The following is a 15201-nucleotide window of genomic DNA, read 5'->3' on the forward strand; positions in this document are numbered from 1 at the left end:
ACTATTTGAATTTCGTTTCATTCTCGTCAGACTGTTTCGTATCAGAGGTTCATGTAGTTTAACGGAGCATATGTCGTTTAATGGACTATTAAAACACTACAGAGGAGGTTGTTTTAAGGTATTGTCTTCTCAGGTGAGTCGCTGCTTATAAAGATATTCATTTTAGTAACGTTGACGCTGTTGAAAACCAATTAAACCACTAAAAGAACAGCAGAAGTTAGTCAAAGATTATACTAATGTTAACCAAGCTGATATTTACATTGTCAAATTAACACTAACTCTTTAATCATTTAGTTTAGCTGCTTGTTAATTTTGGATGAAAATGTTGTAATAATGTCAGACAGCTGTTAATGTAAATAAAGTGAGCAACATACTGTACATAACTTCAGACTTAAATAGAAGTTTTTTTTCTCCTCCAGGTTGAAATACCTTTGGGGAAAAGGGGAGCCTGCCAAGATGACAATTAATCCAGGTGTCAAGGCTCTTCTCAGCTGGGTAAATATATCCAAATTTAATTTAACTGTCAAGTAATAAATCCAGCAGCAAGCCTGTTTAACTTCACTTCACTAAACCTTTCATGCAATGTTTTCCAGGTCAACAGCTTAAACCTGGCAGACAGAAAGATTCATGTGGATGATTTACAAGATGGGACACTCTTACTTAAAGTTGTTTATATGCTGTAAGTAGGAGTGCTGTGTGTTGAACCTGAAGTCTGTGTAAACAAGAGAAGATCAGTGAGATTTAAGCTACATTTTTTAAAACATGGCTTTTTTCCTGTTACTGTTCTTCATTCCTCGGAATAAACCTCCACTTTCTTCTTGTTTTTGTATTTGTGCAGGAAAAAGGACCCCAACCCTTGTTTCAGTAATTGCACAGAGGATCGGTTCAAGGTCATTGCTGACTTCGTAGAAAGTGAGTTCCTGTGATTTTTTTTCTTCTGATTTTAGTTCAGGTTATATATTGAAAAGATGTGATACAGTCTCCAGTTTCATCCCAGACTAGCAAATGGTCTATCACACCCTTTTATTTGCCTTTGAGGGTACTGATCCTTTCCCTCCCCCAGATTCCAGTTTTCCTTATCTTTTTCAAATGCATGTGGAGGAATGTGATCTGGATTGTCTTCTGGAAATGTCTGAGTGTAGTAACCAAAGGCGTTTCTCTGCCGTCTTCTGGCTGCAAAATTTGAAATATTTTACACCTTTTGACCACGCCTTGCATCACAGCTGGGAGTGGTCAGAATTGTGCTCTGTTGCACTCACATGCATACTGGATAATGATGTCATTATTTACTCACACACTTTTACGTTTACTTCTACGTCGCTGCAGCAAGGGGATAAATTCTTTGGCAAAGTTTCTCTTTCATCTCTTGTACACACAGCCAGATTTTGAACATTGTGGAGGAATAACTAACCCCCATCTATCTCTGTTTTATGTTCATTAGGGGATTGCAGATTTAATGCAGCGAAAGGCGCTTCATTATCCTGGAGCAACATAAGAGATGGCATCAACCTAACCGTGGAAATTGCAAAGGTATATGAAGATCACACTGGCATCAACTTTTGTTTCAGAAGAGAAAGTGCTTACATGGGAGAACAGAAACTTTCTTCAGTCTCCAACCTTTACATCCCATTCTGACTTAATCCATGTGCTATCACCAGGTGCTTTTGTTGTTGGTATACCATGACATGATGAACGATAGATGCGCTCTAAACAAGTTGGAATGCGACGTGGAGGTAAGTTGAATAGTTTTTTGTGATTTTTATATATCTCTTCCCGTTTACGTCTGTGCCAATTTAATGACATTCCTACTCTACTTGTCTTTTAGCAAGAGCTTGCAAACCTGACTGGTTGCTATGTGATGGAGAGTGACGGCAGTGTTTATCTGAGCAGTGGGCTTGATGCCTATCTATCATTGAGACGTAAGTCACACATTTATTTCATATTTAATTTGTTTGATATGTGATACTAATGTCTGACTGACTACATTTCTGGTTTATGTTTACTATGAAGCTGTAAAATGAAAAAACACATTTCTTTATGAATTTCAGGTTTGTCTGTCAGCTGTGAAATATTCGATCGGCCAGCGTCCACCTCTACCTCCTGTGCGTCTAGCGTCACGTTCTCAGATGATGAGTCCCCGATGTTCTGCCGCACACAGAAAATCACATTTATGGAAATGCAAACGGTGGCTTCTCCCTCTGTCAGGTATCATTCCGGATTTGAATTCATTTTAAATAATTTTTAAACTTCTAAAATTATAAGGTTAACATAATGTTTTATTGTTAAAACCTCTATTACCCTGTTTGTTTGTCTGTGCAATGTGCTGTGGCAATACTTTACCTCAGTATCAGCATGCCATTAAAACCTCTTAGACTTGAATTTATCAAACACTGTGTTTATCGTGTTCATCAAACAAGAGTAAGGCCATTTAACCGGGACAAATAATGAAACTCATTTGAGACTCACATTTGTTTATTAATTCAAAATAATAACTTTCAAGTTTTCCTGAAATAATGTTTAATGAAAATGCCTGAACTAAGAGTAAGGGGCAATAAGGGGAAAGTTCTGGTTTCTTATGGCATTAAAGGATCATACACAGTATATCTGTGTGGGGTTATTTGGGTATTTAAGCTCTTTACTGGACATTTCTTGCGTTAGGTAGAATAAATAGAACCTGTAGATGGGTTTTACATCAACATGAAAGCAGTTAAATACAGCAGGGGTTGTGCTTGGCTAAACTTACATTGAACATATTTATTTTCACTATAAGAAAATGTTAACTATAAGGATGTATACCACCAAAGCATTAAAATACATCCTGTGAGTCCATGTCAGTTATTTTATGTATGCAGGTTCAAGGAATGTTAACATTTTAGTTATTCTTGCCTGATTTTGCTTTTGTTCCCCACAGCAATTCTCCTCTGCAAGATATCATGAACACACCCAAATTTCAGTTGAGGAAGATGCAACGACAGATGATCAAGGAGAGAGACTACAGAGATGCGTTAGAGAGGGAGCTGGCTAGCAAGATGTCACTTGTTACACAGAAAGGTACGACACAGTTGCTAGTTTTTAGCCAGTGCAGTAGAAACACACGCCTATAATATGTTCTGTCTTAAACTTGGAGATTAGACATGTACTTAATTGGTTATCCACACATTATAAACAGGCCAACTTCATTTATGATTAATTTAAAGTTATGTTGGTTTTGCTATAGAAATAAATGGCATCAACATACTTTATGTATTTGTGTTTGAAGTAAAAATCTGTTCTGGCCCAGCAGGTTAAAGTCGTGGAACTTAAACTGGGTTAAAATTCACACCTTAAAATGTAATTTCTGGTTGGTTTATAAGACTTAATATCAGCAGCATGCCGTGTTCAAACAGCATGGTGACGCCATGGTTTTAATGCTTCTCCTGGTGTTGGTGCTGGATTAGATGTAACAATGTAATATTGATTGTGATTTATTTTGTACTCTACAGTAGGTTTGTGAAAAAATATGCAAACTTTAGGTAAACTACCTGAGCAAAAACTTGAGCTTTCATTAGGGGCCAAATATTGTTAAATAAACAAAACAAATGGAGGGCTGGATTTGGCCTACCTTTGGTCTACATGGTAGTTTGCTAATGTTTTTTTTTTCCCTCTTAAGTTTGTTTCTCTTCTCTTCTCCCAGAATCCCAAATTAATCAGTTGCAGTATCGTCTGGATAAGTTGAAAGAAGCGCAAGATAACAGCGAGCAGGTTGCTAGGGAACAGATCGATGACGTTGAGATCAAGAACAACACGTAAGTTCCCAAGCACAGAATTAAAGTAGCATCTTATTGACCTCTGAACACGGACAGGTGAGCCTAGGTTGGTAAAACTTCTAAAATTGAAAGAGAATGTAATGACCATCTGATTACACTGTTTCAATGCAGACATGAGCAAGACTTAAGAAATGCAGGAGAGCTGTTGTCTTAATTATATTGTCATTGACAGTCGGGCAAAAGTTCCCTGCAAATTAACTGGGGAGGGTTAGGGCTTCTTTTCAAAAGGTTCTGAGCATTCACAGATGGCAAGTAAAATGATAAATTGAATGCACCATAATGCTGTAATATGACGTTCATAACACAGCAATATAATCTGTAACTAGTTTTACGGGTTTTTATCATTTCAGCTGCACAAGAAAAACAATAAACTCCTTTGCTAACTTTTTTTTCCTGCCCTTTTTTCCATTCTTAGGTTGCAAATGCGTTTTACTGAGATGCTAAAACAAAATAAAGACTTCAAGACTAACTCCTCACTTATGGAGCGCAAAGTGGACGAGTTGACGGAGGAAAATGGCGTGCTCTCCTCTCAGGTACTGACACAAGTACAAAGTCCATTTTGTTAAATGTGATCATGTTGAGAATTAATGTTAGTGTTTTCACTTGAAAGGGGAGTAGCAATCAATAACTTGTGCTAAATCTGCGTCATACTAATGCTGGTGGTGTATAGTGTGTTTGGCACAAGTAGTAGCTATTTCACACTACATTAATGTTTCGATGTTGAGATCAAAGCTATAATTTAATACATTGTGATGGATTTCTTTTAATATTTTCACAGATGAGAGCGCTGTGTTCGGAGTTGACCATCTTTAAGTCTGAAGTTGACAGGCTGACAGAAACCCAAGAATCTGCTCAGGAGGAGTGGAGAGAAAAAACCGGACACCTACAGTCTGAACTCAACCAAGCAACCGCTCAAAAGGTGTCTAACCGTAAAACCTGAAGCTGTGTTAGCCACTTTTTTGTTATGTGTATTACAATAATGCAGGATGTAACGACTAGATCTAAATTTAGTTGATAAGCAGTTTTATGTTGCATAACAATACTAATGTTATAGTTTAAATCCTGTAAAAACCAATCGAAGCAACACAGATTTTTTTTTTCCTCAGCTCTGGAAACAATTTTTCATGTGTGTGAATGCCCCATCACCAATAATTGATTGATCTAGACCAGTTAAATCAGTTAAATGACACTAGTGATTTAAATGGTTGAAGCCAAAAACATGGATCAAGAAAAGGTTGCACTAAAATATTCATGAATGACTTTTAAGAGCATACAATTCTTAAGGAAAAACATTTCAAAGAACCTTTAAACTTTTTGTAACAGGTTGTAAAATTCCTACATTAGTATCTAAACGGGGTAATTAAGTTACTACATGTCTGGTTTCACAATTTTTAATGTCAAACTCTCTTGTTTCTCAGGAACTCCTGACTGAACAAATTCAGATTCTCCAGGGAAAGATTTCCTGTTTAGAGGAAGAGATAAGCAAGGCCTCTGAGGCAGAAGTAGGAGAGAATATGGGGCCTGTAATGGAGGTAAAGTATAAAAGCTCACTATTGTACTATTAAACAATACGATAATCAAGTGTTAATGTTTCTGTTTTCTTTCATGTTTAATCATTTATTTTGTATTAGATTAATTAATCATTATATTTTTTCTCAAATTGCCAGAGAGAAATGTTGGAGAGTGAAATCAACAGTTTGAAGAATGACCTGGAGAGCACAATCGGTTCCCTGGAGAAGGCGGAGGTGGAGATTCAGTCTAAAACGCAGCAGCTGACAAAGTATCAACAGGCAATTACTCAACAGAAAGAACTTCTGGTGCAACAAAAGTCCCATACGGAGGAAGTTATTCAAGCCAAGGATGAAATTTTGGACAATTTGCAAAAGGAGATCACGAAGCAGAGAGCAATCCTTCAGCAACAGATCCAGGATCTCAAGATTCAACTTGAGCAGGTTGAGCTGCAGAAAACTGAACAGGCAGTCAGGCTACAACAGCATGTTGCTGCTTGTGAACAAGAAATTGAAAAACTAAAGGAAATTAAAAAAGAGAAGGAAGACCTCCTTAACCAGACTGCAGAACGGGTAAACGATCTTGAGACAAAGTTATCTGCTGTCACGTCTCTTCTGGCTGATAAAGACCAACAAATTGACAGTCTCAGAGAAGAAGTTGATGTTCTTACAGATGAAAACCAAAAAACCAAAGATGAAATTCAAGCCAAAGAGGAAATGGTTGCTCAATTACTTCTGGAGAAATCTAATCAGCAAGAGATGCTTGGGAATAAAATCCAGGGTTTAACAGGCCAAGTGGAAGACCTTAGCATGTCTCTCAAACAAGCTGAACAGGAAATTCAACTTAAACATGATCTTCTGGCTAAAACCCAACAAGAGAATATTGAACAAAGGGAGGCTCTCCAACAACAGATTATAATCCGTGAGGAGGAGGCTCGGAAGCTGAATGCAGAGATACTGGTAAAGAATGAGCAGCTGGATATCCTGAAGAATGACAGCTCCAGACAATCTGATTTACTGCAGGAGGAGATCAGAGATCTAAAAGGGCAAGTAGAAAGTCTGAAGGACTCTCTGACAAAGGCTGAGGAGCATGTTCAGTCTCAACAGGAGATTCTTAAGAAGCAGGAGCAGGAAAACGTTCATCAAAAAGACCTCCTGCAGCAACAACTGTCTGCTTCTGAAGAGAGGCTAATTGGCATGAAGGAGGAGATCCAGACTAAAGAGGAACAGATTACTTTGTTGAAAAATCAGTGTTCAGAGCAGTCAGAACTACTGCAGCAAGAGATCCAAGGTTTGCAGAAAGAGGTGGAGTGTCTTAGTTCCTCACTTAGGATTGCTGAGGAGAATTTGCAATCCAAAGAAAATGTGTTTTCCAACGAGCAACTACAGAGTACTCAGCATATTGAGACGCTCCAGGCGGACATGGCAGTATCTCAAGATGAAGTGAGGAGACTAAATGCAGAAATTCATGCTAAGGAGGAGCAGCTAAGTCTGCAGAAGAAAGAGAGCTCTACACATTCTGAAACGCTACAGCAGGAGATCTTGGATCTGAATAAACAAATCAAAAGTATGAGCGATTCTCTACAAATTGTCCAGGATCAGGCTCGAGCCAAAGAAGATTCAATGGCCAAGCAGGAGCAGGAGAGCACTGTGCAGATCGAGGCTCTTAAAAATGACAGCGCGGCCCTCGAGGAGCAGGTTAAACTGCTGAGGGAAGAGATCCAAACTAAAGAGGGACAGGTAAACTTGTTAAAGACGGATAACTGCAAGCAATCAGAAGAGCTGCAGAATGAGATTCAAAGTCTCACAGACCAGGTCCAAAGTTTGAGTGAATCCCTGAAGACTGCAACAGAGCAAGTTCAGGCTAAAGAAGATTTCTTGACCAAGAAAGAATTGGAGATCTCTCAGGAAAAAAACAAATTCCAAAATGTAATAGAAGCATCTGAAGAGGAGATGAAGGGACTTAGGGAGCAGATCCAGGCTAAAGAAGAACAGCTCCTCACACTGAAAAAAGAGGGCTCTGTACAGTCGGACATGCAACAGGAAGAGACCCAATGTCTGAAAAACCAACTAGATGGCTTGCGTATCTCTCTCACAAAAGCAGAGGAGATGATTCAGACTCAACAAGCTAAACTTACCAAGCAGGAGCAGGAGAGCACTGTGCAGGTCGAGGTTTTTAGAAAGGACAGTGCTGCACTTGAGGAGCAGGTTAAGCTGCTGAAGGAAGAGATCCAAACTAAAGAGGGACAGGTTAACTTGTTAAAGACAGAGAGCTGCAAACAATCAGAAGAGCTGCAGAATGAGATTCAAAGTCTCAGAGACCAGGTCCAAAGTTTGAGTGAATCCCTGAAGACTGCAACAGAGCAAGATCAGGCTAAAGAAGACCTCTTGGCTAAAATTGAACTTGAGATTTCTCAGGAAAAAAATGCTTTCCAAAACTTAAAAGCAACCTCTGAAGAGGAGATGAAGGGGCTTAGGGAGCAGATCCAGGCTAAAGTGGAACAGCTCCTCACACTGAAAAAAGAGGGCTCTGTACAGTCTGACATGCAACAGCAAGAGATCCAATGTCTGAAAAACCAACTGCATGAAATGGGTGTCTCTCTCACAAAAACAGAGGAGCAGGTTCAGACTCAGCTAGGTATGTTTACCAAGCAGGGGCAGGAACGTGCTGAGCAGAAAGAGCTTCTACAGCAGCAGCTGGCAGCTTCTGAGGCAGAGGTGAGGAAGATGAAAGAAGAGATCCAAGCTAAAGAGGAGCAGATTATACTCCTGAAAACTGACAACTCGGAGCAATCTGATTTGCTACACCAAGAGATCCAAAGTTTAAAGAAACAGATGGAGTCTCTTGAGTCCTCTCTGAGGAAGGCTGAGGAGGATGTTCAGTCCAAAGAAGATCTGTTGGCTCAGCAACAGCTGGAGAATATTCAACGGGAAGAGACAATCCAGAGCCTACAGGAGCAAGTACAACAAAACAAGATTCTGCAGGAACAGATTGACTTGTGTGAAGAAGAGATTCAAAAGGTAAAGGACTCTTATAGTGAGAAGGAAAGTCTCCTCCTGAAGGCTGAAGGCAAGCTTGAAATTCTCCAGACAGAGTTGTCTGCTGTCAACATCCTCATAGCTGAAAAAGATCAAAACCTCACTTCTCTCAGAGAGGAGGTTGCTGCAAAAGCTAACCTGGTCCAAAAAGCAAAAGAGGAGGCTCAAACCAAAGAGGAGATGCTGGCAAAGACACAGGAGGAGAGCGCTCAACAGACAGATGTTCTTCAACAGGACATCCAGGATCTGAAAGGGCAGGTGGAAAGCATTTCTCTCAAACTTGAGACTAAAGAACAGCAGTTACTTGAAACTCAGCAGGGGTCCGCTCAGCAGATAGATCTCCTCCACGAGCAGCTCTTCTCAGTGAATGCAGACCTGAACCATCACAGAGAGACACAAGCTGCAGCCATCAGACAGAGCAAAACTGAACAGGAGATTCAGGTTGTCACTCTGAGAGAAAAGGAGAATCTCGTCAGAGAAAAAGAGTTACTCATGGCCAGAATACTCCAGACAGAAATGGATCAGAAAGCTCTGGAAGAAAAAGTTGAAGCCATGGTCTTTGAGAAGGAGAGACTTGTCAAAAACCAGGAGGTCTTGGAAAGAGAGAACAAAGCCTCTTGTAAAATGGAATCTCTGCTTCAGCAGGAGCTTGAATTATTTAAAACGGAGAAAAAGAGACTCTTAAAAGAGAAGGAAAAAGCTGAAGAAAGCGGGACGCTAAAGAAGGACCTTCAAGAGCAGCTCTTGGCTAAATCTGAAGCTGCACAACACTACAAGGCACAGGTCAGTTTGACCCCAAACAGTCCACATAACAAAGCAACTCAGTCTTGGTATTTGAGTACTTATCTAAAGCAATAGGGTTTGACTGAAAACACATTTGATCTTTTCCTTTTCTGTTTATTACTTAATTGACCCGTAGCATCAACTTCCTGCAATAGTCAAATGTACATACTTGATTGACTTGGTGTCAGATGATTTGTTGGGATTTACAGATTAACAATAACATATTTGTTTATTGTCGTAATGCCACAGATGGAGAAGGCGGCGAGTTGTTACAATGACAAGAAGAAGCTTCTCCAGCAGAGCCAAGGAGAGGTGGATGGACTCAAGCACTCTTTGGAGGAGAGAGAGCGTGAAGTGAGGGCAATTACAGTGGAAAACAAGTGTCTTCAAATGGATCTGGAAGAGACCAAAGGCAGGGAGAAGACACTTTTGAAAACTCTGGCCAGTTTGGAGGCACAGGTTGGTTTTGAGTTACATGAGCACGACCAAACATCCACACTTAGATTAGACTTAAACAGCATCTGCTCTGCTTTCTAGTTGATGTAAAACTAAGAGGAAGCTTAAATGACTTTGATGAGACATTTATGCAGCATTTCTGATCTCCTAACTCTATCTTTTTGTCTGTAGTTGGCCTTAGCTGACCGTAACCTGCGTGCACAGAACAAGATTCATGGTTATGAAGGACGTGCGTCAGAGTCTCTCTACTTGGATGTTCCCAACAAACACTCAAGCGTTCACACTAGAGCTCAGGTGAAGAAATCCATGAGCTGTGACAGTCTGGATCAGAGCTCTCTGGAAGACTCTCTGAACAGCACAAGGTAATGCTCCTCTCAAACCACATATGAACCATAAAATATTATATTGTTGCAGTTATATCAGTGTACTAAAGCAAAGGAAAAAAATACAATTTAAAAAAAAAAAAAAAAAAAAAATTGTGTGAAATGTATTTCAGTGAAAAATAAATTAACGACATCATGCCCAAAATACAGAATCTAGTCATTTCAGTTATTTATGTCAAAGTGTGAGATGTGAACAGAGCTTCAGTGTGTTATAACTGTAATTTGGGTCAATTTCACTCAAATTTTGCAGGTCTGCTGCTCCTAAGTGCTGCTGCTTTTAAACTCAAAACATTTTAAATTTCTTTAGTTTTTTAATATTATCCCTGACTGTTTTTATGCACTAACATGCAAGGAACAAATGCAGCTTAAGAAAATCAAAAAACGCCATAAATTCTTTATAGATAAATGTTTAGCAATAGTGTGAGCCTGTTGTAAAATTGCATAATACATTTTCTCTCACCTTTTCTTGCAGGAAACTTTCAGCACCTGATGAATCAAGCACGCCGCTTGTTCGCAGTTCAGAGCGCCTGGCAGCGAAGCGCCGCGGTCTACATGCTGAGTCTTTGGAAACCCTGTACTTCACCCCTATTAACACCAGACAGGTTAACAGGTACGTCTCACAGATGTTTTACAGAATAGCCACCTGTCAAGTTTTTGTATTTATTGTGAGAGAATTACCCTTTAATCAGCCTTACTCAGATTCCTGTTTTTCTTCCCATTTTAGGACCGGTACAGAGCACAACATGGAACTGGATTCAGCATTTAAAAACCCATCTTCATCTGTCAAACGACGTAGGACCACGCAGGTTATAAACATCACCCTGACTAAGGTGGAGGAGACTCACCTGCACATTTCTGAACTTTTGCATGTTCACAGCTGAGCACAGTTACACTGCAGGAGCATAGGAAAAAAAACACACTCCAGATTGAAGAAAGTTATACATTCAGATAATCACTTCAGCAATAGTCAAAGTATATTTTTTAGGTATTTATTCTCCTGGTTATTATCGTTATACTGAAACAGGTGCTTTCAAGGTCTTTACTGTAGAGCTCGGTGTACTTCTGCTCCGGCAAAGGAAAAAAAACACATTCAAATATCTGAATCATTAGCATGTCCTCACACACAGGCAATGTCCCAATGTCTTCTGTAACTTTAAATTTGAACTCTCATCTGTAGAAAACTCCAGGCAGCGGTGAAGGCGACGAGACTTTCTACAGCACGTCCTCTCGCTCCCAGCCGAATCTCGCTTCACGACCGGTATCTATGGAGCTTTTTGACACGCCTGGCAGAATGACCGATGCTGGCGGCAACCAGCTCATGGGTCTACCAGGCTATCGGCGGAGCACCATCCATTCACACAGTAAGTAGCAACCGGGTTTACTCACAGGAGATTGTACTGAACTGTGCATCGTAGTTGCTTATTTTTCTAAATCTGTGTGTCTTCAGCTGCTAGTACATTCTGCGTGGGGGCAGAGAACGAGCCAGAAGGTGCACCTGATGACTGGATGAGGATTGCTGAGCTCCAGGCAAGGAACAAAGCCTGCCTTCCTCATCTAAAGAGCAGCTACCCTGTGGAGTCTGAGGTTAGCTGACAAGGAACACTGAAGTGCAACACAACAGGCAGTATTCTGCACAAGCTGTCGTTGTGGCACCAAACCAGAAATATATTCAAACATTGATTTTTATACATTAATATAGATTTGATACTGGTGAAAATCACATTATCTGCAACAAGCTTTACAATGTTTTTTTTGTAGTAACATGAGCTTGAATGAACCCTCCTGCCTCTCTCTCTCTCTTTCTTCTTCTAGTATTGCCGCAACAGTGCATTCATTTACTCAGACGAAGAGCTTCGTAACGGTAACCCGTCTGATACGATCCGTCGGGCGTCTGCATTGCCAGGCCAGCTGCAAGACTCTCTCGCCTCTCACCGCCACTCCTTCATGCCGGGGCAGACGGGTGCCGCTGCCAGTACTCGTGCTCACCGCATGTCCTTGATGCCAGGCCAGCTGCCGTCCAAAACTGTCAGCCTCTCTCAGCTGAGAAGCCCGACAGGCATAAAGCGGTCTGCATCCACATTGTCTGTACATCAAACTTCGCCTGAGGTTGGTTTGCATTAGTGTGCACAGAAATATTTGTTATAGCTTGCAGTGGTTTGTGAGCCATGCTAATATTGGAAAGGAGACATTATCAGTGAATATTTGCTTTTCACTGTTACAGTGTATCTGTATCAGTGTAATATGTTGGCAGGAAACTGATGAAGAAAGCACAATACTTGTATATTTGACCCTTGTTTTAATGTTGAGTCTTCAAAATTTACCGTTTTTCTTTATTTAACATTACTACTGGGTCTTATAGAGAAGTTGCTTGTACAACTGTAAACAATCCTCCTTTCCTGTCTTTGTCACTAATCTTAAATGACTAAATTTGAGGGATCCGTTTCAGAAATATTAACAAGAATATATTTAAAAAGAGCTTTTTGAGTATCACTTAAAATGTTTAATTGTGGTTAAGCTTTGTGTTTGCTTATTTAATTTGTAATCTAAAAGCATACTCTTTCGTCTTAGTCATTGGACAGTTTCACAGTTCCTCAAATTTAACTTCCTGAAACCTCTTCCCGATTTGTCTCTTTCTTAACTGGTCTCCCTCTCTCTGACAGAAAAAGGTGAAGGCCAGCTGCTTCCCCCGTCCCCTCACTCCCAAAAACAAGAACGTGAACCCTGTATCTTCCAATTATCAACTTCGCCCTGCCCTCAGCCCAGTGAGTGTTTTATATGTACGTACAAGAACACCAAGAATTTACAAACATGCATATATTATCATTGTTCACCTTCATTTTCATTTTTTAGAATAGATGTTGCATCAGGTATTTTCTCACTTCCTAAACTGTCTTCTTGTACTTATCACGTTTGACACGCTTCTGACAGTTTCTCTTGTGATATTATTATTATTATTATTCTCAGGCTGACCGGAGGCAGTCTATGATGTTCAGTATTGAGAACACCCCTAAAAACAACTACCTAAAGAAAGGTCTGAACAAACTACGCAGCTCCACCCGGAAATCCCCAGGCACAAAATCAAGGAAGTCACCCACTCAGTCAGCGCGCAAGGAAAATGTGCCCTCGGGAAAATCCCGCACTGGAGTGGGACGAGAGGGCAAAGTTGGTAGCTTTAAGTCACCCCAGGTTTCACTGAAAGCACAGAAGAAGTCTCCTCAAGCCACTAGCAGGTCCGCAAAGCCTCAAGGACTGACGGCTAGCGCTCGCAAGGTGAACACACACATACACACACACACAAATTCATTCAGGGTTTTACAGGACACACTTGATCATTAACTTTACATCACAACAGCACTGTGCAGCTGCTCTACTGTAACAGTAAAACCTCCACATGGTTCTTTTTGAATACTGATACACACTCAATTACAAATTGAAAAACATGAATATCACTGATGCATGCTGCCTGCTAAAAGTTGCATTCACAATCTAGTGCTAATAAAGTGAAGGCGTATCCATTGAGATCCCAGTTTAATACCAGGGATGCAACACAAATCGATAATTTGACTCGTCAAACGGGTTTAAACGGCTGCATTTAGTTTAGTTGTGCCAAGTGCATTTTGACTCACTGGCATACCTAAGTAAGACCGTAATGATTGACTTTACTAGAAGTGTTTTTGATCATTCTTGAGTCCACAGTTAGTGGCGGTTCTACGGTTGTATCGCAGTATTTTCCCCGTTTCTTATTTCTTCTGTTTACTCATATGAAGGGAACAGAGCCTTTTTAAACCACTTGATATAATGCAGTCTAATGCAACACTAACTATTGCCTCAAAATGTATCTTATACTTGAGTTATCACTTCTGATAGACAGTTCAAAAAAAGTAAAACATAGAAGATTGATTGCAGGGATATTGTGTTGGATGGCACAAGTCTACCAGCGGCTCCACAATACGATATTATCACGATACTTGTGTCACGATACAATATTATTGCCATTTTAAATATATTGCAATATGCTGCGAGATATATTGCTACTCATTACTTTTTTTTCAACTGCAAATTATGTCCCCAAAGGAAAACTTGATTGATTTTATTATTCTTGTACCAAAAACTTAAATTTTCATTTGCAATTTATATAATAAAAGATTGATACTTGGTGTCTGTGTATCGATACAATATTGCCACGCAAAATATCACAATGCTATACTGTATTGATTTTTTCCCCACCCCTAGTGTATACTTTGAGTTTGGTGACCGTCATGTGATCAGTGATATCACAGCGAGTCATTAGTGATATAATCTTTCTGCCCATCATAAAGCAAAACTTGCATCATGGTGAAAGAACTTGGCTGGAATATGTGTTCATTACATCTCAGTAACTGTTGAATTTGAACACTGTTTTCAGTTTTGTGCGTCTATAAAGGAAGAAAATCTTCAATATTGATCAAGACAAGTGATTTTCAATTGATTGGTTTGTGGGTTTGTGTCTTCACATTATAATTAACAGCTGGTGGTTGGTTCTCACTTGATATATAATAATAACTCACAGTGGGTTTGCTTATATATAAATATAATGGGTGTCCACACTTCTGTCTTGTTAAACACTGACAACTTTTTATCTTAATGTTGTATTCAACTTGCACTGCTGTGTTTTCCTGAGCTCAAGTTTAATCATCTATATGTTTCATTCCACAGATGATGGGCAGGATGAAGGTGTGAAGTCTGGCTCCCAAATTGTTCTGATTCCAGTTCAACCTTATCCAACTTTTTTTCTTCTTTTTTTCCAACACAATTCATTTTTATTGTTGTTCCTCAGGACAATTTTTGTCTTAATCATCTTTTTTGTTCTTTTCTTAAATTTTCTCTGTATTATATTTAAATGTTCTTTTAAATAAAAAAATTTAAATGGCACATATTGGAAAAGTCTGTGAAGTGTGTGACTGTGCTCCGCTGGTTGGTCCAGGTGATGTTGGGACAGAGCATGTTGTTCAAACTTCTGATAAGTACAGTAGCTTGGTATACAATCAAGCTAAGCACTGCCCCCCCCCCCCCCCCCAAACAGGTTCTACTAAAGGTTAGTGGAGCACTTTGGGGTGTCTGGGTCAGTTTCCCTTTGCTCATCTGACACCTGAGTTTCTCCTTCAAGTCAGCATTGTTTCATTGTGTTTCTTTGTGTTTATAATGGAGATGTCAGTGGCTTTTTCATTCTCTCCCCACAAACCTTTC

General features: G+C 39.8%; 1 protein-coding gene across 1 annotated transcript; it reads left to right on the forward strand.

Annotated features, from left to right (window-relative positions):
* The first annotated feature begins 456 nt into the window (after positions 1-456).
* numa1 (nuclear mitotic apparatus protein 1) lies at positions 457-14832 on the forward strand. The gene is made up of 24 exons (XM_062418948.1): positions 457-495; positions 594-679; positions 839-912; positions 1442-1530; positions 1659-1733; positions 1826-1919; positions 2049-2205; positions 2912-3051; positions 3674-3785; positions 4222-4339; positions 4585-4725; positions 5225-5338; positions 5474-7952; positions 7995-9136; positions 9386-9595; positions 9764-9954; positions 10448-10600; positions 10700-10805; positions 11153-11336; positions 11423-11559; positions 11788-12081; positions 12636-12737; positions 12940-13245; positions 14671-14832. Exons 1-24 carry the CDS (start codon positions 457-459, stop codon positions 14692-14694), a joined length of 6567 nt encoding a protein of 2188 aa, XP_062274932.1. The 3' UTR covers positions 14695-14832.
* Positions 14833-15201: the final 369 nt, after the last annotated feature.

The sequence above is a fragment of the Scomber scombrus genome, chromosome 5, assembly GCF_963691925.1.
Source record: "Scomber scombrus chromosome 5, fScoSco1.1, whole genome shotgun sequence".
Lineage (NCBI taxonomy): Eukaryota > Metazoa > Chordata > Actinopteri > Scombriformes > Scombridae > Scomber > Scomber scombrus.